Raw genomic sequence first — 17,057 nt, 5'->3', positions numbered from 1 at the left:
TTTGTTTTTTTAGTTGAAATGTAGTTTTGTCCTGGAGGAATTATATCCAGTGGAAAGGCTGGAGTAACCAGTTACCTCAATTTCCATAGTGGTGTTTACACAGTGGTTGAGGCCCGCACTACAAGCCCTTGTTAGTGACTTGGTTATAAGCTTTACAAGCTGCAGCCCAAGTGCAGCCCACTGGGTGAAGGACAGCCCTGTCCTCATCCTGAGCCTGTCTATAGGTCATGCTCACGTCATGCCTTCCCACCTCCGAAAGGGAACTCTCTTTCTCTGGGATTGGACTTGAAATTCAACCCCAGACATCAGTGTAATGTGGTGTGTGTGTGTGTGTGTGTGTGTGTGTGTGTGTGTGTGTTCATTTTTCTTGGAAGAGGGTCATCAGTGTTCATCCGTTTCTTGGAATGACCCTCAGCCTCACCGGTAAAGAACTACTGCCTCCAGCCAGATCCTCAGGTATTGCTGCCAACGGAACTGAAGGCATCGGCAAAAGAGGATTTGGAACGTGTCCTTTCCTGCTTGTAAACCTTATTTAGTCCACCTTCAAAATACTTCCTGACCTTTGTCTTAGCCTTTGATGTCCAAGAAGGCTTTTAAAAAAAAATTCACAAGTTCATGTGCCGTCCTTGTGCAGAGGCCACGCTAATCTCCTCTGTATCGCTCTGCTTTTACTATGTGTGCCGCCCAAGCAGGCACTGTCCAAGAAGGCCTTTTGTTTGTTTTCTTTTTAAAAAAATATTTTTTATTAATTTTATAGAGAGAAATGGAGGCGGGGAGAGAGAGAAACATCAATGTGGGAGAGAAATTTTGATTGGTTGTCTCCTGTATGTGCCCTGACCTAGGATAAAACCCACAACCCAGGTATGTACCCACACTGGGAATCAATCCAGAAACCTTTTGGTTTTGTTGTTGTTAATCCTCACCTGAGGATATTTTTCCATTGTTTTTTAGGGAGGGTGGAAGAGAGAAAGACAGAGAGAAACATTGATGTGAGAGAAACACATCGATTGCTGCCTCCTGCACAAGCCCTGACCAGGATCCAGACGAGGAGGAGCCTGCAACTAAGGTACATGCCATTGACCAGAACTGAACCTTGGCCCCTTTGGTCTGCAGGCTGATGCTCAACCACTGAGCAAAACTAGCTAGGTCTCCAGCAACCTTTTGGTGCATGGGAGGATGCTCAATCAACTGCACCATACCAGCCAGGCTTTAAGGAGGCTTTTAAAGAGCCAGAGATCTGTCAGGGTTGACCAGGGTGGAGTGATATAAGGCAACAGAAGGGAGACTGAGCTTTTTCCACCCAAGCAAATGGATGACCTGGGTGCAGTGGACACAACTTAGGTGGATGCTGCCATCAGACTTCAGGTCACATCTTGGAAATATAAGAACCAAGAAATCATATCATGTGGTCCTAGTTTGAAGCTTTCTCCCCAAGTATCCTGACAGCTAATAGAATGCTCCAGAGAGGAAACATGCCCTGCTCCCATGAGCTTAGGTGTTCAGCAAGCCACAAAAACACTCATTCAGCATTACACCTCTGTGTGTACACATGTGCTCCAGCATATGACAGGCATAAGAAATAATTCCTTTTAGGTGGGAATCTCAACACTTACATGGAGTTGTTATAGTTGGACACAATTCCAGGAGATTCTCCCGGGGTGGGAGTTTTAAAACAAGGATTGTTCACATTGCAGAAAATTCCCCGGAGCCATGGCAGAATTCCTGCTGAGGGCATTGCCTTGTTGGGAAAGTGGCCTTTAAGAGAGGAAATGAAGACAAGAAGTTAGTCCTCCAGATCAAGTGGGATGTAGGCCCTAGGAGTTGGGAGTCTGAGGAAGAAGCCTGGTGCTTCCCTTCACTCATCAGCATTTAAGAAGCAGCAGCATCCAAAATGCCAGACCCTGTGCTGGGTACCTGGGTTAGGGTCTCTTCTCTTGAGTGCCAGTGGAGGCGGGGGCGGGGGGGGGGGGAGAGAGAAGGGGCAGGCAAAATGCTCTCATGGAGGCACAGAAGGAAGTGCAGAGGGGGACCAGAGGGGATCACATACTTCTATGGTGGGAAAGACGAATGTATTTTGGCTCAAGAGGCCTCCACAAGGAGACTTGAGGAGAAGAGGTTCATAAATAAATAAATAAATAAATAAATAAATAAATAAATATCCTCATCTAAGGTTATGCTTTTATTAATTTTTTTTAAGAGAGAGAGAGAAACATCAACCAGTTGAAGTGATAGAACTGGAAACCTAGGTATATGCATTAACTGGAATCAAACCTGTGACCTTTTGGTGTATGAGACAACATTCCAACCAACTGAGCCACCTGGTTAGGACTCACCAGTTCCTCTTATGAGCACCTGCCTTCTAGCAGACAAGAAAGTTGCAGGTTACAGACTCCTTGAGCAGGAGAGGGGGGGCAGGAAGAAAGGGGCATGGAAAAGCAAGAGTTTATGGCCAGGAAGCTGGTTCAGAACTTGGGGCTTAGAACTCACAAACAAGAGGGTGAGGAGCAATAATAGGAGACAGGAGATGGAGCAGCTTTGCATAACTTCTGAGGCCTCAGATCAGCTGCCTACAGGGAGCTGTCATCCTGCCCAGAAACCAGATGAAGGTTTTCCCAGAGGCACTCACAGGCTCACCCTGGATCCCAGGACATCCTGGAGCCCAATAAGTAACATGTAGTTAAGCATGATTGTTACAGCATCCCTTTTCCTTATTTTTCTCTAGCACGATGTATAACATATCCCTAAATTGGTCTCCAAAATATTTAAGAGAACTCATCTATGCTCTGCTCCTTTCAAATACTAGTAAGAGTTTAGGTATAGAAAATGATAATAATAATAATAATAATAATTCATCAGTAACCACATACAAGTATTTGTATAGAATGTGCAAGAATAAAGCATTAGTTTCGGTAACACTGATGAATCTGTTTTCTGTGTTGAAGGCATGAAAAGGTAATAAGCAGCTATGATCCGGCACTCCCAACCCCCAAGACCTTTCTAAACCAAAGGATGGGACCTCCAGGTGGACCAAGGCTACCCTGTTATGCTTACATTCATGCTTGCTGTAGAGTGGGTTGACATTCCTTAGCCAGATCAAGAGCAGAAATAAAGACAAAGGCCACACGAGTTCCACCGCAAAGCGAATCTGGATTAAAAAAAAAAAAGAAAGAGAGAGAGAAAGAGCAGTGATGCTAGGAGACTATAGGAAACATACCCGGAGCATAGGCACTTCACCTCAGCACCTGTCTATGCAATAGGACTTTGGTTGTGGGATATTTCCAAAAAGACTTCGTTTTTTGATCTTCTCTCCCATACTATGTCTAGTATGATATATTAGACCATCTGGGCTCCTTTCTGCCTCTGTTTTAGAAAACTGCATTAGCTCAGGGCTCTCATCAAGGATCACCAAGATATGTGCTGCAGTGCTTTCCAGATGTTGCTGTGCCCATGAATGCAGATTCTGATTCTGAAAGGCCCTACTAGATTTCACATCTAATGCTGATGCTGCAGGTAGGAAGGATCTCAGTTTACGCTCTCCTGCCAGTAAGGAAACAGAGGCCCTGGGAGGGTGGGTTACCAGTGACAGACTCAAGACCAAAATCCAGCCTCCTGTCTTTAGGGTCAATGCCCTGCTCCTCCCACTGCCCTGCCTTCTAACATGCACTAGACTTTCTGTACGTGGTCACTGATGGATGAATGCATGTGCAAACAATTCTGCGAAATACTATGATCCGTTTCAAAGTCAACAGAAACCTGGGTTTACCAACATTTTTCCTTCACCAAGTCCTCGTTGCTTAAAGAGACAAAGCAGGGCATACTGCTGTGGGTGTTTGCAATGCTGGAAGGAAGACATTGCTCACACCAACATTTGGTTGAAAATTGGGATTTCAATTTATGTTCAATTTAGAGTTTGAGGACTCTGGATTCCAAAGGAAAAGGAACCAGCTGTTGTTGCAGCCCACACTCTGAGGCATTGCATATGAAGGTGGAGGTTGGAGGTGTGCGATTTTGGGGGGATAGCAGATAAAGGGTATGTGAACTGGTGTAATAGTTCTTCTGCTTAATCCCCATTCCAGAGACCTTAGGAAGGAAATTCCTAAAATTTAAAGAACTTGAGCAGGAGGCTAATAATAGAACCTTAAATATATGTAGATCAGGTAGGGGCAATTCACATGATCTTCAATCCTTTGTTGTTCCTTCCAAAGAAATGGACTTAAACTCTCAGTAAAACGATGGACACCATACGGCGTGCTGATGAGTGTTTGTTCCTTTCTAGCTAGTAAGGTCTGCCGAAATCATAACATAAATTGATAAGGAAAATGCATTGAATAAAAAGAGGCAAAACCTGTATAGGGCACTAGGTTATTTTACAGTTGTAACTTATTACAAAATGTTTTACCGAAAATATCTTTAGGGAGGTTGTGTTAGAGCAAGCATGTCAAACTTGCAGCCCGAGGGCTGTATGTATATGCAGCCCACAATGAATATTTTTGTGACCCAGCCAATATAACAGTATGTAAGAAAGGTTTTAATGAAAATTTTGTAACTTAATTTTTACAATATCCTGTTATACGTAATTATTAATAATGAACTACAACGTTTGCTAATGACTGATTACAGTACTGTAATCGTGTTGCATTCATTTCCCTTACATGCCTTACACACAGGCACCCCATTTCTCTCCACTAATACCAGCAGTGAATGTTTTAGCAGCTGATTGCCACATCATTAGTCTTGGACTTAATTGTTTGGTGTGCACAACAGAAAATATTTCACTTTCAGAGAACAAGAAAAGTAGGTTTATTGTGTTACGCTTATTAATTTGTGCAGTTATTCATTGTCTGGTAAGTTAATGTTCAAGAAAAAGTATTAATTTTCATTAAAATGTCCTATTATTTTATGTTAACGATTACTCATTTATTTCAGCCCTCAGTATTTAGCATGTCTCTATCAAAATAAACCCACATTTCTATGAAAATTAAAGCTTTTTTTTTTTTGTGTGTGTGTGTGTGTGTGTGTGTGTGTGGCCCACATAAACTTAAGCCTTGTTTATTTGGCCCGTGTTAGCCTTTGAGTTTGACATGCTTGTGTTAGAGGAAACACACACACAGATATTGTGAGAAGAAGAAAGAGTAATAGACTTTCCTTCAGGCATTCATTTTTCAGGGTTTCCCCTACATTCTCCCACAAGATGGCAAAACACCAACATTGAACAATTCCCATCCAGTGTGGAAGGGACTGACCCCAGGCTCACATGAAAGCCACTGGAATGTGGCCGTTCTTTCCGGGTATGCAAATCACAGGAGGAAGGGCTGAGCCTCTTCCCCAGGGAGCCTATCTCATTGTTAACACTGCTCTTCCCAGACCAACACAGCCCTTCCCACAGCAGCCACACTTCCCGTCTCCTGTCATTCACCGTATGTGAGAGTCACTACTCTTTCATGTCTGTGGATCCCCCACTGACTGTATGCTTCCCAAGTTCAAGGACCACATCTATCCTCAACTACTGTGATTCTAGCACCCAACACAGGGCTGGGCTCATAATGGGATCCCAATGAAAACGAATGAGTGAGTCTTTGTCAAGACTGGTCTGGGAGGCTCCTCCAGGAATGCTGGAGATGACACGGAGGCTCAGTTCCCCCATGGTTTTCAGATTTAACAAATTGCACTGCTCCACACCTTCCATCCCAGGTCCTCCTTGTCACCGAGTCAGGTTGGGGAGCAAGTCTGGCAAGGTAGTGATGTAATAGGTGCAATCATTAAACCAGTTGTTGTTCCTGGTATTTTTACCAAGAAAATGACAACCGGTTCAGACTCTGCACATTAGATTCTTCATAAGACAACTGCCTGCAACCTTGGCTTTCTATCAAGTAAGCCAGCCTCTTTCCGTGGAGCGAGTCTCTCTGGGAGTAGTCCGGTGTGTCAGACATTGACGCTGGCTTGGGAATGGGAGGATCTGAGTTAAGAATCACTGTTGCTCTTGCCTAATTTCCAAGTCTTAGTTTTCTCATCTGTTGAATAGGACCATTCTGCCCTATAGGTTACACTAGGGTTAAGAGTGTGTCAGTACTGAGGCTTATACCTGGCTCTGCTCCCCATGAGCTGTGTGACTAGAGGTAAGATGTTCAACTTCTCTGTGCCTCAGGGTCTCATCTGGAACCTGGTAGGTGACGCCTGGACCCGCCTTCCAGAGCAGTTGTGAGGGTGAAATGAATTCACGTGTGAAACACGGAAAGCAAATTTTGGCCTCAGACAACTAACATTCAATGAACACAAGCCATTTACTATTGACTCACTTCTCACAAGGATCTCAGGGGCACTGTGGGTGACAGCAGGTTGTAAAGGCTGAAGAGCCAGGAGATATAATTAAAATTATCTGCAAGCTCTTAGGCCTCCACTCACATTCATGTTTCCTCCCTTTCTCCCTTTCTGGGTTCAGAACAGCCCATTTGCCAGATTGGAAATGTGGGGCCTCCTGAGAAACTAACCGCCACCTGCCCACTGCTCCACGTTAGGGGGCTGGGACCAGGGGAGAGAACAGCCAGCCTGGCCAACCTCTTCCACTTATAAAATTCTCACCCCCAAGCTCATGCATCTCAGTCCTCTTCACAATGTTAGTCACATGCCCTGGCCAATTTGGCTCAGTGGATAGAGAACTAGCCTGTGAACTGAAGGGTCCTGGGTTCAACTCCAGTCAGTGGCCATGTGTCTCATTGCAGTCCCAATCCCTGGCCTCAGTCCAGGTGCATGTGGAGGCAACCGATCTTTCTCACTTTGATGTTTCTCTCTCTGTGTGTCTCTCCCCATCCCTTCCATTCTCTTAAAAAAAAAAAAAAAAAAAAAAATCAATGGAAAAAAATGTCCTCTGGTGAGGATTAACACACACACACACATACACACACACACACACACACACACACACATATACACCAAAAAACAATATTAGTCACACACTCTCATTTAGCTAGCCCCTCGCTCTCTCCCTCCCTCATTCCCTCACTCATTTGTGTGTTTATGGAGTCCCTGATCTTTTCCAGCCATTATGGTGTAAAGTCCTCCCACCAGTGGGGCCCAGATCAGAATTCTCCATTCCTCCTCCACTCCTTGCCTGGCCCTAGAACAAGTGCGGCTCTGCAGGTGTCCTGCTAACCCAGGCTCTGAGTAGGGCTGCTGTTCTCAGCCTGTAATCCCTGCCCCTCACACGACCTCCTTGGTGGGCCCAGATCAGCAGCTCTCGTGTGTCTGCGTGCTGGAATCATGTGGGAAGCCCTGGCGAGCCCCATATCAATCCCACCAGCACCCCTGATCCTGAGACCAATTCAGTTTGGTTTTATTGTTTTGTTTTTAACCCTCTCAGGTAATTGCAGTGTGCAGCTGGGGCTGGGCACCGCTGGCCTAGGTAGTGGTCAGTAGTCTTTGAAAACATTTGTTGAGAGGTCTGTGCTATTGCTCTAACTCCGTGAGCAGTGAGCGTTTGTTTTGGAGGGACTGCTTTTCACACTTCGCTCCCTGCACAAAGACCACCAGCAATTCCTTTCCTGCCCGGCAGGTCCTCACAACAACCCCTTCTCCCTCCCCCAGAGTCGTGCTCAGCACCCTGGCCCCAGCGCGGCATCCTTGTCCTTGATGCTCTGCTGTGCAGGGCATACCCCGGGGAGAAATTCCACAGCATAATTAAAAACATGTTTTCAGAGCAGCCCTGCCTACCCCCACCCCTTCCCTTTAAACATGTCTGTAGCTTTAATTAAGCCCAGCCAAACTCTGGAGGGGCTGGTGGAAATTTCCCCCTAAACTGGTATTTCCTTGTTCAATGTATTTTTTTTTTTTTTGCTTCCCCTCCCCCTCTCTTCACCACTCAACCTACTTGGGGGAGGAGGGGTCCCAGGGAAGACAGAGCTGTGCCTGTTGTTTTAAATCTTGGTGAGTTAGATTTTTCCCCCTCCTACTCTGTTTTCAATCTAACAGTGGGCAGTCGAGGCTTGAAATGAGCTGGGGATTCTCCCTTCTCACTCAGAGCCCAGATGGGATTGCTAGCCTGGATGAATATGACCCAGGACTTCCCTGATGACTTCTCCTAGCCCAGCAGTCGGCAAACTCATTAGTCAACAGAGCCAAATATAAGCAGTACAACGATTGAAATTTCTTTTGAGAGCCATATTTTTAAAACTTAAATTTCTTCTAACGCCACTTCTTCCAAATAGACTCGCCCAGGCCATGGTATTTTGTGGAAGAGCCACACTCAAGGGGCCAAAGAGCCGCAGTTTGCTGACCACGGTCCTAGCCTAATGCTTGGCCTAGAACCAAAGGCCATAGCTGTACCCAGTGCCCAGGTCTGGGGTCCTGGAAATGATCAGCTTCCTAGCAGGCCTCCCCAAATACCCTATCCTGACATGAGAGCTGGGACTGGGGAATGCCACCAAGGGGCAAGAGACAAACCTAAGGATCTTTAGAACACCTCCCGCCAGGGCCTGGCTCATTGCAAATGCGGGTGCTGTGCATTTGTCCCTGCAGTGCGGAGATCTCTTGTCCTTGATCATATCCATCCTAGGGATGAATTCTTTGAGAAATCTTTTCTCACCTTCTCCCACCCCCGTTTCTCATCTGAGCTCCTAGAACTCATCCTCAACTCCCATCCCAGGCTTTATTCTAGTCCACTGTTACTCTGTTATCTTGTTTAGAAAAATTGTGCCTGGCTCAGATCCCATGAGAGCAGGGGTTGTGCCCCCTCACCTGGCCATGTAGGATGTGTAGGGCTTCCCAGGCCCAGTGTCAGTTTACATCTCTCGTCCTGGTGTGATTGTTAGCAGGTGAATAGGCCCGTTCACTTTCCTGCCTGCCTTGGTTTGGGGGCAGAATGAGATGGCCACCCTATCTTTGTGGTCTCTATGGCCAGACTATTAGGAAGGACAGACGGGACAGGGTGGAGTATCGACCATGTCTGCCTGTCCCGAGTCCCAGGTTCCCCTCCCCCAGTCAGTCATTAACCTTCCTGGAAGCCTCAGTGACCTCATCAGTGGAGGAGGTACTCTCTCGGGGACTCCCAGTGAGGAGTAACTGAGGAGATAGTAGGGTGCCAGGCACTTAGGAATACTTGATAAATGTTAACCTAGGAAGAAAAAAAAAGGAGGAAGGGATATCTGAAGATTTTTATCTTATGCCCTCAGGGATTGGGAGGAGAGGAATGGGGAAAATTGGTATCTGTGTTTGCTCCAGCTTGTAATAGTAAACACCCAAAACCGTAGAAGTTTGAACGTTTTAAAACCTAGGAGTTGAATTATGGGCTGAGTATGTTGTACTTTTTTCTTTTTTTTGTCTCTTGGAGTCGCCATTTGTGGAGGCAGAAACTTCCAGAAGAACCAAAAGCTTAGGGAAGGGAACACAGACCTCCCCTCCAAGATAAAGAAGGCTGTGGAGAATACCTCCACCTTTCCCAGGCATCTGTAAATTCCTGGAATGTGTCAGCAGTGGGGAAGTGGGCTGGAGGCGCATCAGACAAGAGATTTCAATTTCGAGGCCATCAGGATGGCATCGGAGGAATGTCAGCCTGGCCTGGGTCATCCTGGGAGAGTCCCCAGCTCAGGTCTTCAGCCCGGAGGCTCCATCTCACCCGAGAGGGGCTGTCAGTGTGCTCCTCAGAGGGCTGTCAGTGGAGAAGACAGAGTCCCTGACCGGAAGACACCTACCACACCAGGGAAGGGAACAGAGGCTGCGAAGGGCTGAGCCAAATTCTGTCTTTGAAAATAGGGGCAATCTCCAGAGCAGCAACATGCTTGCCAGAGGCACGGAATCATTTCAGGCCAGCAGCCAGTCCTCAGGTACACCTTTGGATGGCCACAAAGAGCAAATGGAGAGTAAAATTAAGCGAGGATCTTAATTGATTACTAAAAGGGAGAGGGAGGAGGGAAAACAGCGGCATACTGGCTTTTCCTTCGCGTTCCACAGACAGCCATGCAGGCAGGGACTGTGAACTGCGATTTTCTTGTTTGCCATTGTGTGCCCAAGCAAACGACTGTCAAGTATTTCTTAATTTGAGGAACAAATGAATGGATTTAACAATGAGTCTTGTTTCAACATTGTATCCATTTTAGAGGATTGAGTCTCTGAGTAAGTGCTGTTAGCCCTTGGCTCCTGGGGCAACAGATGACTTGGATGCCGGTTTGAAAAGTCACAGCGGCTTTGCCAGGGGCGTTTCCCACAGGTGAGCAGCTCGCACTCGGTTTCCCCTCTGCCTCCCTGAGTCCTGTCTAAATTACTCAGAAAAGGACCATCTGTGCGCATGGTTGGACTGTCTCTTGCTCCTTTTGGTGCTGGTTATTAAGCAATAGTCCCTCAGTCCGAACCGCCAGCCAGCCAGAACTTCCTCCTCAGGGGTCTGGACCCGAGACCAGGCACAGAGCCGCTTCCTCACAGGTCTGAGCCTCGGCCCCACAGCCTCGGCTCTGTGTTTCCCAGACTTAATTCCACTTTCCCCCCTTTGTTCTCTCAGCTGCAACTGTGCCATTGCTACCTCCGTGACACCTGGGAGTTCTCTTTTACCCTCTAGTTACCAGCTGTGTGCTAGCAAACACCTTTTTACGGTAAAGTCTCTCTGACTGAGACACTTCAAATGTGCCACCGTTGGCCCCTTCCTTCTCTCACATTCCTTCCGACACCCGGGAAAACCCTGCCTGCGTGAACCCACCTTGAATCAGGGCTTGAAACAAACCCATTCTCTTCCTCCCCACATCAGGTTTTCCTCCCGGCCCTCTTGCCCTGCCAGGCTCCAGTCTTTCTAAGCTCAGCTCTGCCCACTCCTCGACCCTCCCGGCTTCTTCTCTCAGCTCCGTTAGTCATTTTCAGTCATTTGACATTGGCATGGCTCTGCAAGCCTGTAGCATAGTGCATGCTTCCCTGGAGTTATTTTTAAAACATACTCTGGGGTTTTCCAGCTGGACTAGAAGTGAGTCCCGGTGGAATCTGTGTCGTATGCTTCCAGCCCCTGGTCTGAGCCAGGTGTCTGCTCACTGGAAGGGCTCGGTGGATGGCGGCGATGGTTAGTTAACAGTGTGGTGTCTCACTGGAGCTAAGACACCGTCATGTAAGATGCACTGCTGTTCTTGGCACACCACGGGAGAAACAAATGTGTCTGCTTCACTGTCACTTGAGTGTGAGCTGCGTCCCAATCTCAGAAACATGAGAATGTGAAACCCGGCGTGCCTCGTGGAATCAGTGACTCAGTATTTCTGGGCGGGGAAGCTCCGGGAGAGCGTTGTTTTCTGTTGAGCCTGCTCTCCAGGACTTTGGTCCTTCCCACGGCGCAGCATGGGTGTGTGGACTGGACTGGCATGTTTAAAAGCCAGGGACAGGGGAGGGACGGGTGGGCAATGGGTCCATAGGCGGGGAGGGCGAAAGAAGACGGCAGTGTAACCGTGCGGGGCTGTGTGTGGAAATGTCCACCTTAGCACAGGGCAGCGCCTCTTTCTGTGAAGGGCACTTGTCAGAGTGGCTCACAGAGCAGCCAGCCGGCTGACCACTGCTTCGGTGCTGAGTGGCCACGGGCCCATCCACGGTCCACCCTCCCCCCTACCCTCGCCCCCTGCCTGCTGTCCCACTCCACGCTCTCCACCTGTTATCGGCCCCACACCTCCCTCTGAGACCACACGCTGCACCTGTTACCTTCTGCCGTTTCCGCAGGGTCCAGTTCTTCCAGAGCAGAAGCTGGACCTGCCTGGCGAAGCCCATGCCGGTGACCACGGGAGACCAGAGCACGCAGCGCGGCCGAGGCTCTGGGCAGCAATGGGCACAAATGCCGGCAGAGTGCCTCGGCTCAGGCTGTGTCCTTCCCTGGGCGATTAAAGGCTACTTTCCTCTAGCAACGCAGAATCCCTTCTAATTACACATAAGCCTTTGCTGAGGAAAGCAAGCGGGCGCTCGGCTAGCTCCATTTTAAGAAGAGCAGGAGAACCCTAAAGACACAAGTGGCTGAGCACTAAGCCAGATGGAGGGCAGAGGGGTGGGGAGGGCATTGCATGGGAAACCGAGATCCTCTGGGTCCCCCTCCGTCAGAGGGTCTGGGAATCTCTGACCTTAAAATGTGGGACAAAAGCTCTCTGCGTTCATAAAGGCTAGGCTTTGGCCTCCACCATAGCTGCTCTGGGTCAGCACCCAGGGTTCGATGGCCCCTGTCACCTCCACCAACCCACGAGCCAGATCTCAGATGATCTGGCCCTTTGGGAGCCATTATCTTGCTCTGTAGTGACTTTAGGCAGCTATTGGGGACATCTCTGAGCTTAGCAGATGGTAAATGGTTTTTATCTCCTGTGTTAACATTGATGGGCAAGTTGTGGCTACCTAGAGCTGTGCTGGAAAAGTCACCGGCAGCGCCCAGGCTCAGCGGGACAGAGCCCAGGGCTGACCAGCCACGCCTGGTGCAGGCTGTACCTGAGAAAACACAGCGGGTGCACCAGCTACTGTCACCTGGCTCACAGTGGGGTGCTCCTGGGTGAGTGTGTCCTCTGCAGTTGGAACCATGATCCTGAGGGACATCACAACTCCAAGACACCTGGTACTTCACCACTGGGAACTTTTAGTCTCTACCTCCTCAGCTCAGAGGTTGCTTCTCTGAAAGATTCTAGGCCCTTGAGACCTACTGAGGGTGGAGGAGAGCCACAGAGAAGGAGTGGATGTGGACTTCAGGGCCTCATGATCCGGTTGTAGACACGTGACAGGAAGTGAGAGAAACGAAAGAGTGTGTGATGGAAACTGTGAGGGGGTACAGGAAACTGTGTGTGCGTGGTGGGGCTCCCAAAAAGAGGAGGATGGTTTCCTCTTAAGAAATCAAAAAGGCCTTTTTTGTTTGTTTGTTTGTTTGTTTGTTTGTTTTTTGCAGGTGGTTGCTTTAAAGATAGGCTTTGATGCCTCACAAAATAACAGTTTATGGTACTTTTATGGTTTACAAACTGCTTTTGCATGCGTTGTGTCGTTTTATCCTCCCTACAGGCAGATCATCACTCCGTTTTTTCGGAGGAGGAGCCTGAAGTCTCATGGAGTTAAATACTTTGCTCAGGGTCACAGATGACAATACTGGTTTCCAGCCAGCCACTTAAATCCCATACAGAGGCAGGGAGGCAGGAATAGTGTATCCTGCCCAAAGAAACCACAAGAAGTGAAGCAAGGCTCTCGGGCAGCGTGTGGATGAAGTGTTGGGAAAAGAGACTGAAATGGGGGAACAGGGACCAGGCTCACGAACTGATGATTATTATGGACTCGATCGAGGTTTCCTGAGCACCTGTGAAGAGATTTCTGAGTGACCCACGGGTGCAAGGCACCCACAAAAAGAAGCAAGCCCTGCGCGGAATCATTCAGGTCTCACTGAGGCTAGAGAGCCTGGGTTTTATCATGCAGAGGCGATGGCAGGTTTTAGGCCAGTGGCTGCCAAGAGTAGTCAGTTCACACTGGCAGCGGCATCAGATGGATGGGAGAAGCAGAGAGTTGGCACAAAGGCAGTAGTCACAGGGGAGGGATTGGAGTGATAGAAGGAAAGAGATGCAGTGGCTTATTGGAAATAGGTGATAAAAAGAGAAGAAGTCAGCTAGAATGACAGGGGGTTAGAGCTTGGCTGGCTGAATAGTGGGATGGTGAGAACTTAGGACAGTGCCAGAGGAGGGTCCTGGGGACTGGGAGGGAGTAGGAGAGAAGATGGGCTTGCTTTGACATTTTGACTTTGAGATCCCTATGAGGATATCTGAGTGGAGCTATGCAGTGGGCAGTTCTGGGGTGGAGACACAGACTTGGGAACGATCAGCACATGCATTAAGCCCTGGGAGTGATTAGGCAGATTCTCCAGGGACGATGATCTTGGAGAATATGTGGGGTCACTGAGGGGGAGTTACAGCTGGTGAAGGACTATGTCTCCTGCCAAATTCCCAAAGGAAAAAACGTTGTAGTCAGCAGATGTGAGCTATATAAATTGTGTTTTGCCACAGTTTTAAAAATAATCCATTTTCCATTGAGTTACAGAAGAAAAACTTAAACTATGAGCACTTAGTTATCATTTAATTGATGGTACTCCAATAGCATTATTTCCATTGTTCTTGCCTGAACAGATGTTTGTTGATGTTGACAGTCTTTTTTACTGTGGTAAAAATATACATAATATAAAACTTTCCATTTTAACCATTTTAAAGTGTATTGTTCAGTAGTGTTAAGTACACCCATTCACATTGTTGTCCAACTATCACCATTATTCATTACCAGAACTTTTTTATCTTGCAAAATCGAAACTACACCCATTGAATAATTACTTCCCATTCCCTCTCCCTCTGTCCCCGATAACCACCATCCTATTTTCTCTCTCTGAATTAAACTATTCTAGATATTCACTTAAATCAGTATGATATTTGTTCTTTTGCATCTTGCCTATTTCATTTTGCATAATCTTCAAGGTTCATCCATGTTGTAGCAAGTGCCAGAATTTTTTTCCTTTTCATAGTTCATTGTATACATATGTCATATTTTTTGGATCCATCCACTGGTACAAAGTCAGCTGAGCTGTTTCCACCTCTTGTCAATAATGCTGCTATGAACACGGGCCCACAAATATCTGTTCAAATCTCAGCTTCCAGTCTTTTGGGATATACATCCAGAAGAGGAATTGCTGGATCAAATTGTAATTCTATTTCATTTTTTTAGGAACTACCATATTGTTTTTTATAACAGCAATAAAATTTCACATTTTCATCTGTAGTACACAAGGGTTCAAATTTCTCCACATCTTCACCAACTTGTGTTTTTTTTTTTTTTTTCTGGTTTAGAATAATGGGTGTGAAATGATATCTAATTGTGATTTTGATTTGCATTTCCCTAATAATTAGTTATGTTGAGGACACTTATTCTTTAAATATTATAGCTCTACTTAAGTTTTAATTTCCTTAAAAATTGTCAAAATGGAAGCCTATGTTTACAGTTATTTCAAGTATTTCTGAGGATATGCTGTTAGTCAAGAATAGTGCTGATAACTGCATATTTTATTCTAATGGTTATCACCAGGAACAGTAATTCAGTGACTTTCAACTAGTGTGCCACAGAAATTTTTAAAACATGTAATACCTGAATATTTACTCTTTTCCCTTAGATTAAAAAAAAAAAAATGACAACAGTCAACACAACAATAGACGTCTGGTGTGAATGAATCAAAATTATACCTTTCTTATTTTTTCGCCAGAATGGAAAAAACATTTTTTGGTGTGCCACAGAATTTTAGTAATTAGTTTATGTGTACCATGAAATGGAAAAGGTTGAAAATCGCTGCACAAATTGGTTGGGGTAAATCTGGACTTGATATAAATGTAGAGAATGCTGTGGTTTCAGGTTAGAACCCCACACATGGAAAATTATGAAGTCAAGTGATGAGCCATATCAACCCATATTTATCTTCCTAAGTACAAAGAAGCAAAGGTGGATGGTGATATTTTTAAGATTTTGGTATTCCTGTTTCTGAGAGTTGAAATGCAATATTATCAAGAAGGAGACATTTTGTTACTCTACCAGTTATGCTGACAACAAAAAATCAATAGTGGAAAAAAATATGTAGTTAAAAAATTCTATTTGGAAAGATGCTCTGGCAAATGTGTAAGTTAAATGAGTCAGAACAACTGTCCTTTTGGAGTGTAGGTAAATTTGATAATGAAACTAACACCAATAGGTAGTCTTTAGTTCACATGAAACAGGCTGAGGAAAATAGAACATCTTACAAGCACATCATTGAACATAGCATATTTCTTTGAAAATAGTAATGATAGGTGAGATAGAAAGCATTATGAATGTACTAGAGGCCTGGTGCATGAAATTTGTGCACTCAGGCAGAGCATCCCTCAGCCCAACCTGCACCCTCTCACAGTTTGGGAGCCCACGGGGGATTGGGCCTAAGCTGTCAGTCGGACATCTTAGTGCTGCCCCAGAGGTGGGAGAGGCTCCTGCCAGCTTCTGGTGCACTGACCACCAGGGGCAGCTCCTGCATTGAGTGTCTGCCCCTGGTGGTCAGTGTGCGTCATAATGACCCATCGTCCTGCTGTTCGATTGGTTTGCATATTAGCCTTTTATTATATAGGATGTAAAAAGTATAAAGACAGTCTTGAGACATCATAACTAAAATAATGAAAAAATACCTTGATTTTTAAATTTGAGTTTATTCCGACAAATTCAAAATTACATAATTGGGCAATTAAATATGAAAGTCCTTCAATCATCATGAATAGCATAAATGCTTCCTCTGCTCATTCAATAATATTTGATAAGGTAATAGTGCAATAAATGAGTATACATTAGCTTATGAAAGTTACTCTGTAAAAAAAAAATCCAAGATTGGATAGAAGCTGCTAGCAAGTCATCTGCCCGGTTCAGAAAGATTTGTTCTCTGAGGGTGACACCAATGCCAAGGGAAGGTCTACAGAAGACTTGTCAGAGCTACAGGTCCCTGCACCCTGACCATAGCTGATTGGTCATCTATGTGACCTGGGCCAGTGAGAGCCTGTTCACAGAATTTTTGATTGTGGATCTGAGAAAGATGAGTTTATCTTTATAGAAGTTCCCAGAAACTATGAGAAATTAGAAGCCATGCTTAGTCATGAGGTTCAGTTTATACTTTGTAGGTGAAGGGGTTGAAATCTCACTTGCTTTTGCTTACTAAACCTTAGGCCCTGGCATTTAAGGAGCCCAAGAGCCTTTTTCTTTTTACAAGGGTGCCTTCTGCTCTCCAAACTCTGCAACTGTGAGGCTGCCTCTACACAGCAGCACCTTTTCTAATCTCCACAAAAGTGCCATGCAGGCTGGCCTAGATCCTGAGGCTGTGTGCCCCGCCACAGGGAGAAGTCCGATCTGCAGTGAGAGGGAATGAAGGGAATGTTGGAGAGAGGCCGGGGCAGACAGCATTAAGTCCCAGCTGCAGCTGTGCTCCTGTTCCCAGCTGTCCTTGGGACACAGCTGCTCCCCTGATTTTCTTTCAGGCAATTTAGCTATAAGACATCCCAATCCTTCCAATAAAATCCCTTTTTGCCTAACTTAGCTCAAGTTTGGCTTCT

General features: G+C 46.2%; 1 protein-coding gene and 1 pseudogene across 1 annotated transcript in view; both read right to left on the bottom strand.

Annotated features, from left to right (window-relative positions):
- Positions 1-11,791, bottom strand: part of ABCA4 (ATP binding cassette subfamily A member 4) — a 203,725-nt gene extending 191,934 nt beyond the window's left edge. Inside the window, exons 1-3 of the mRNA XM_036445578.1 lie at positions 11,656-11,791; positions 3,052-3,145; positions 1,614-1,755 (exon numbers count right to left, since the gene is read on the bottom strand). Of these exons, the coding sequence (XP_036301471.1) occupies positions 1,614-1,755; positions 3,052-3,145; positions 11,656-11,721 (302 nt within the window). The 5' untranslated portion in view covers positions 11,722-11,791. The remainder of the gene's footprint in view (positions 1-1,613; positions 1,756-3,051; positions 3,146-11,655) is intronic.
- LOC118725042 lies at positions 596-696 on the bottom strand (annotated as a pseudogene).
- Positions 11,792-17,057: the final 5,266 nt, after the last annotated feature.

The sequence above is a fragment of the Pipistrellus kuhlii genome, unplaced genomic scaffold (assembly GCF_014108245.1).
Source record: "Pipistrellus kuhlii isolate mPipKuh1 unplaced genomic scaffold, mPipKuh1.p scaffold_m20_p_2, whole genome shotgun sequence".
Taxonomy (NCBI): domain Eukaryota; kingdom Metazoa; phylum Chordata; class Mammalia; order Chiroptera; family Vespertilionidae; genus Pipistrellus; species Pipistrellus kuhlii.
Note: the sequence above shows the minus strand (reverse complement) of the source record. Positions and strands in the feature narration are given on the sequence as shown.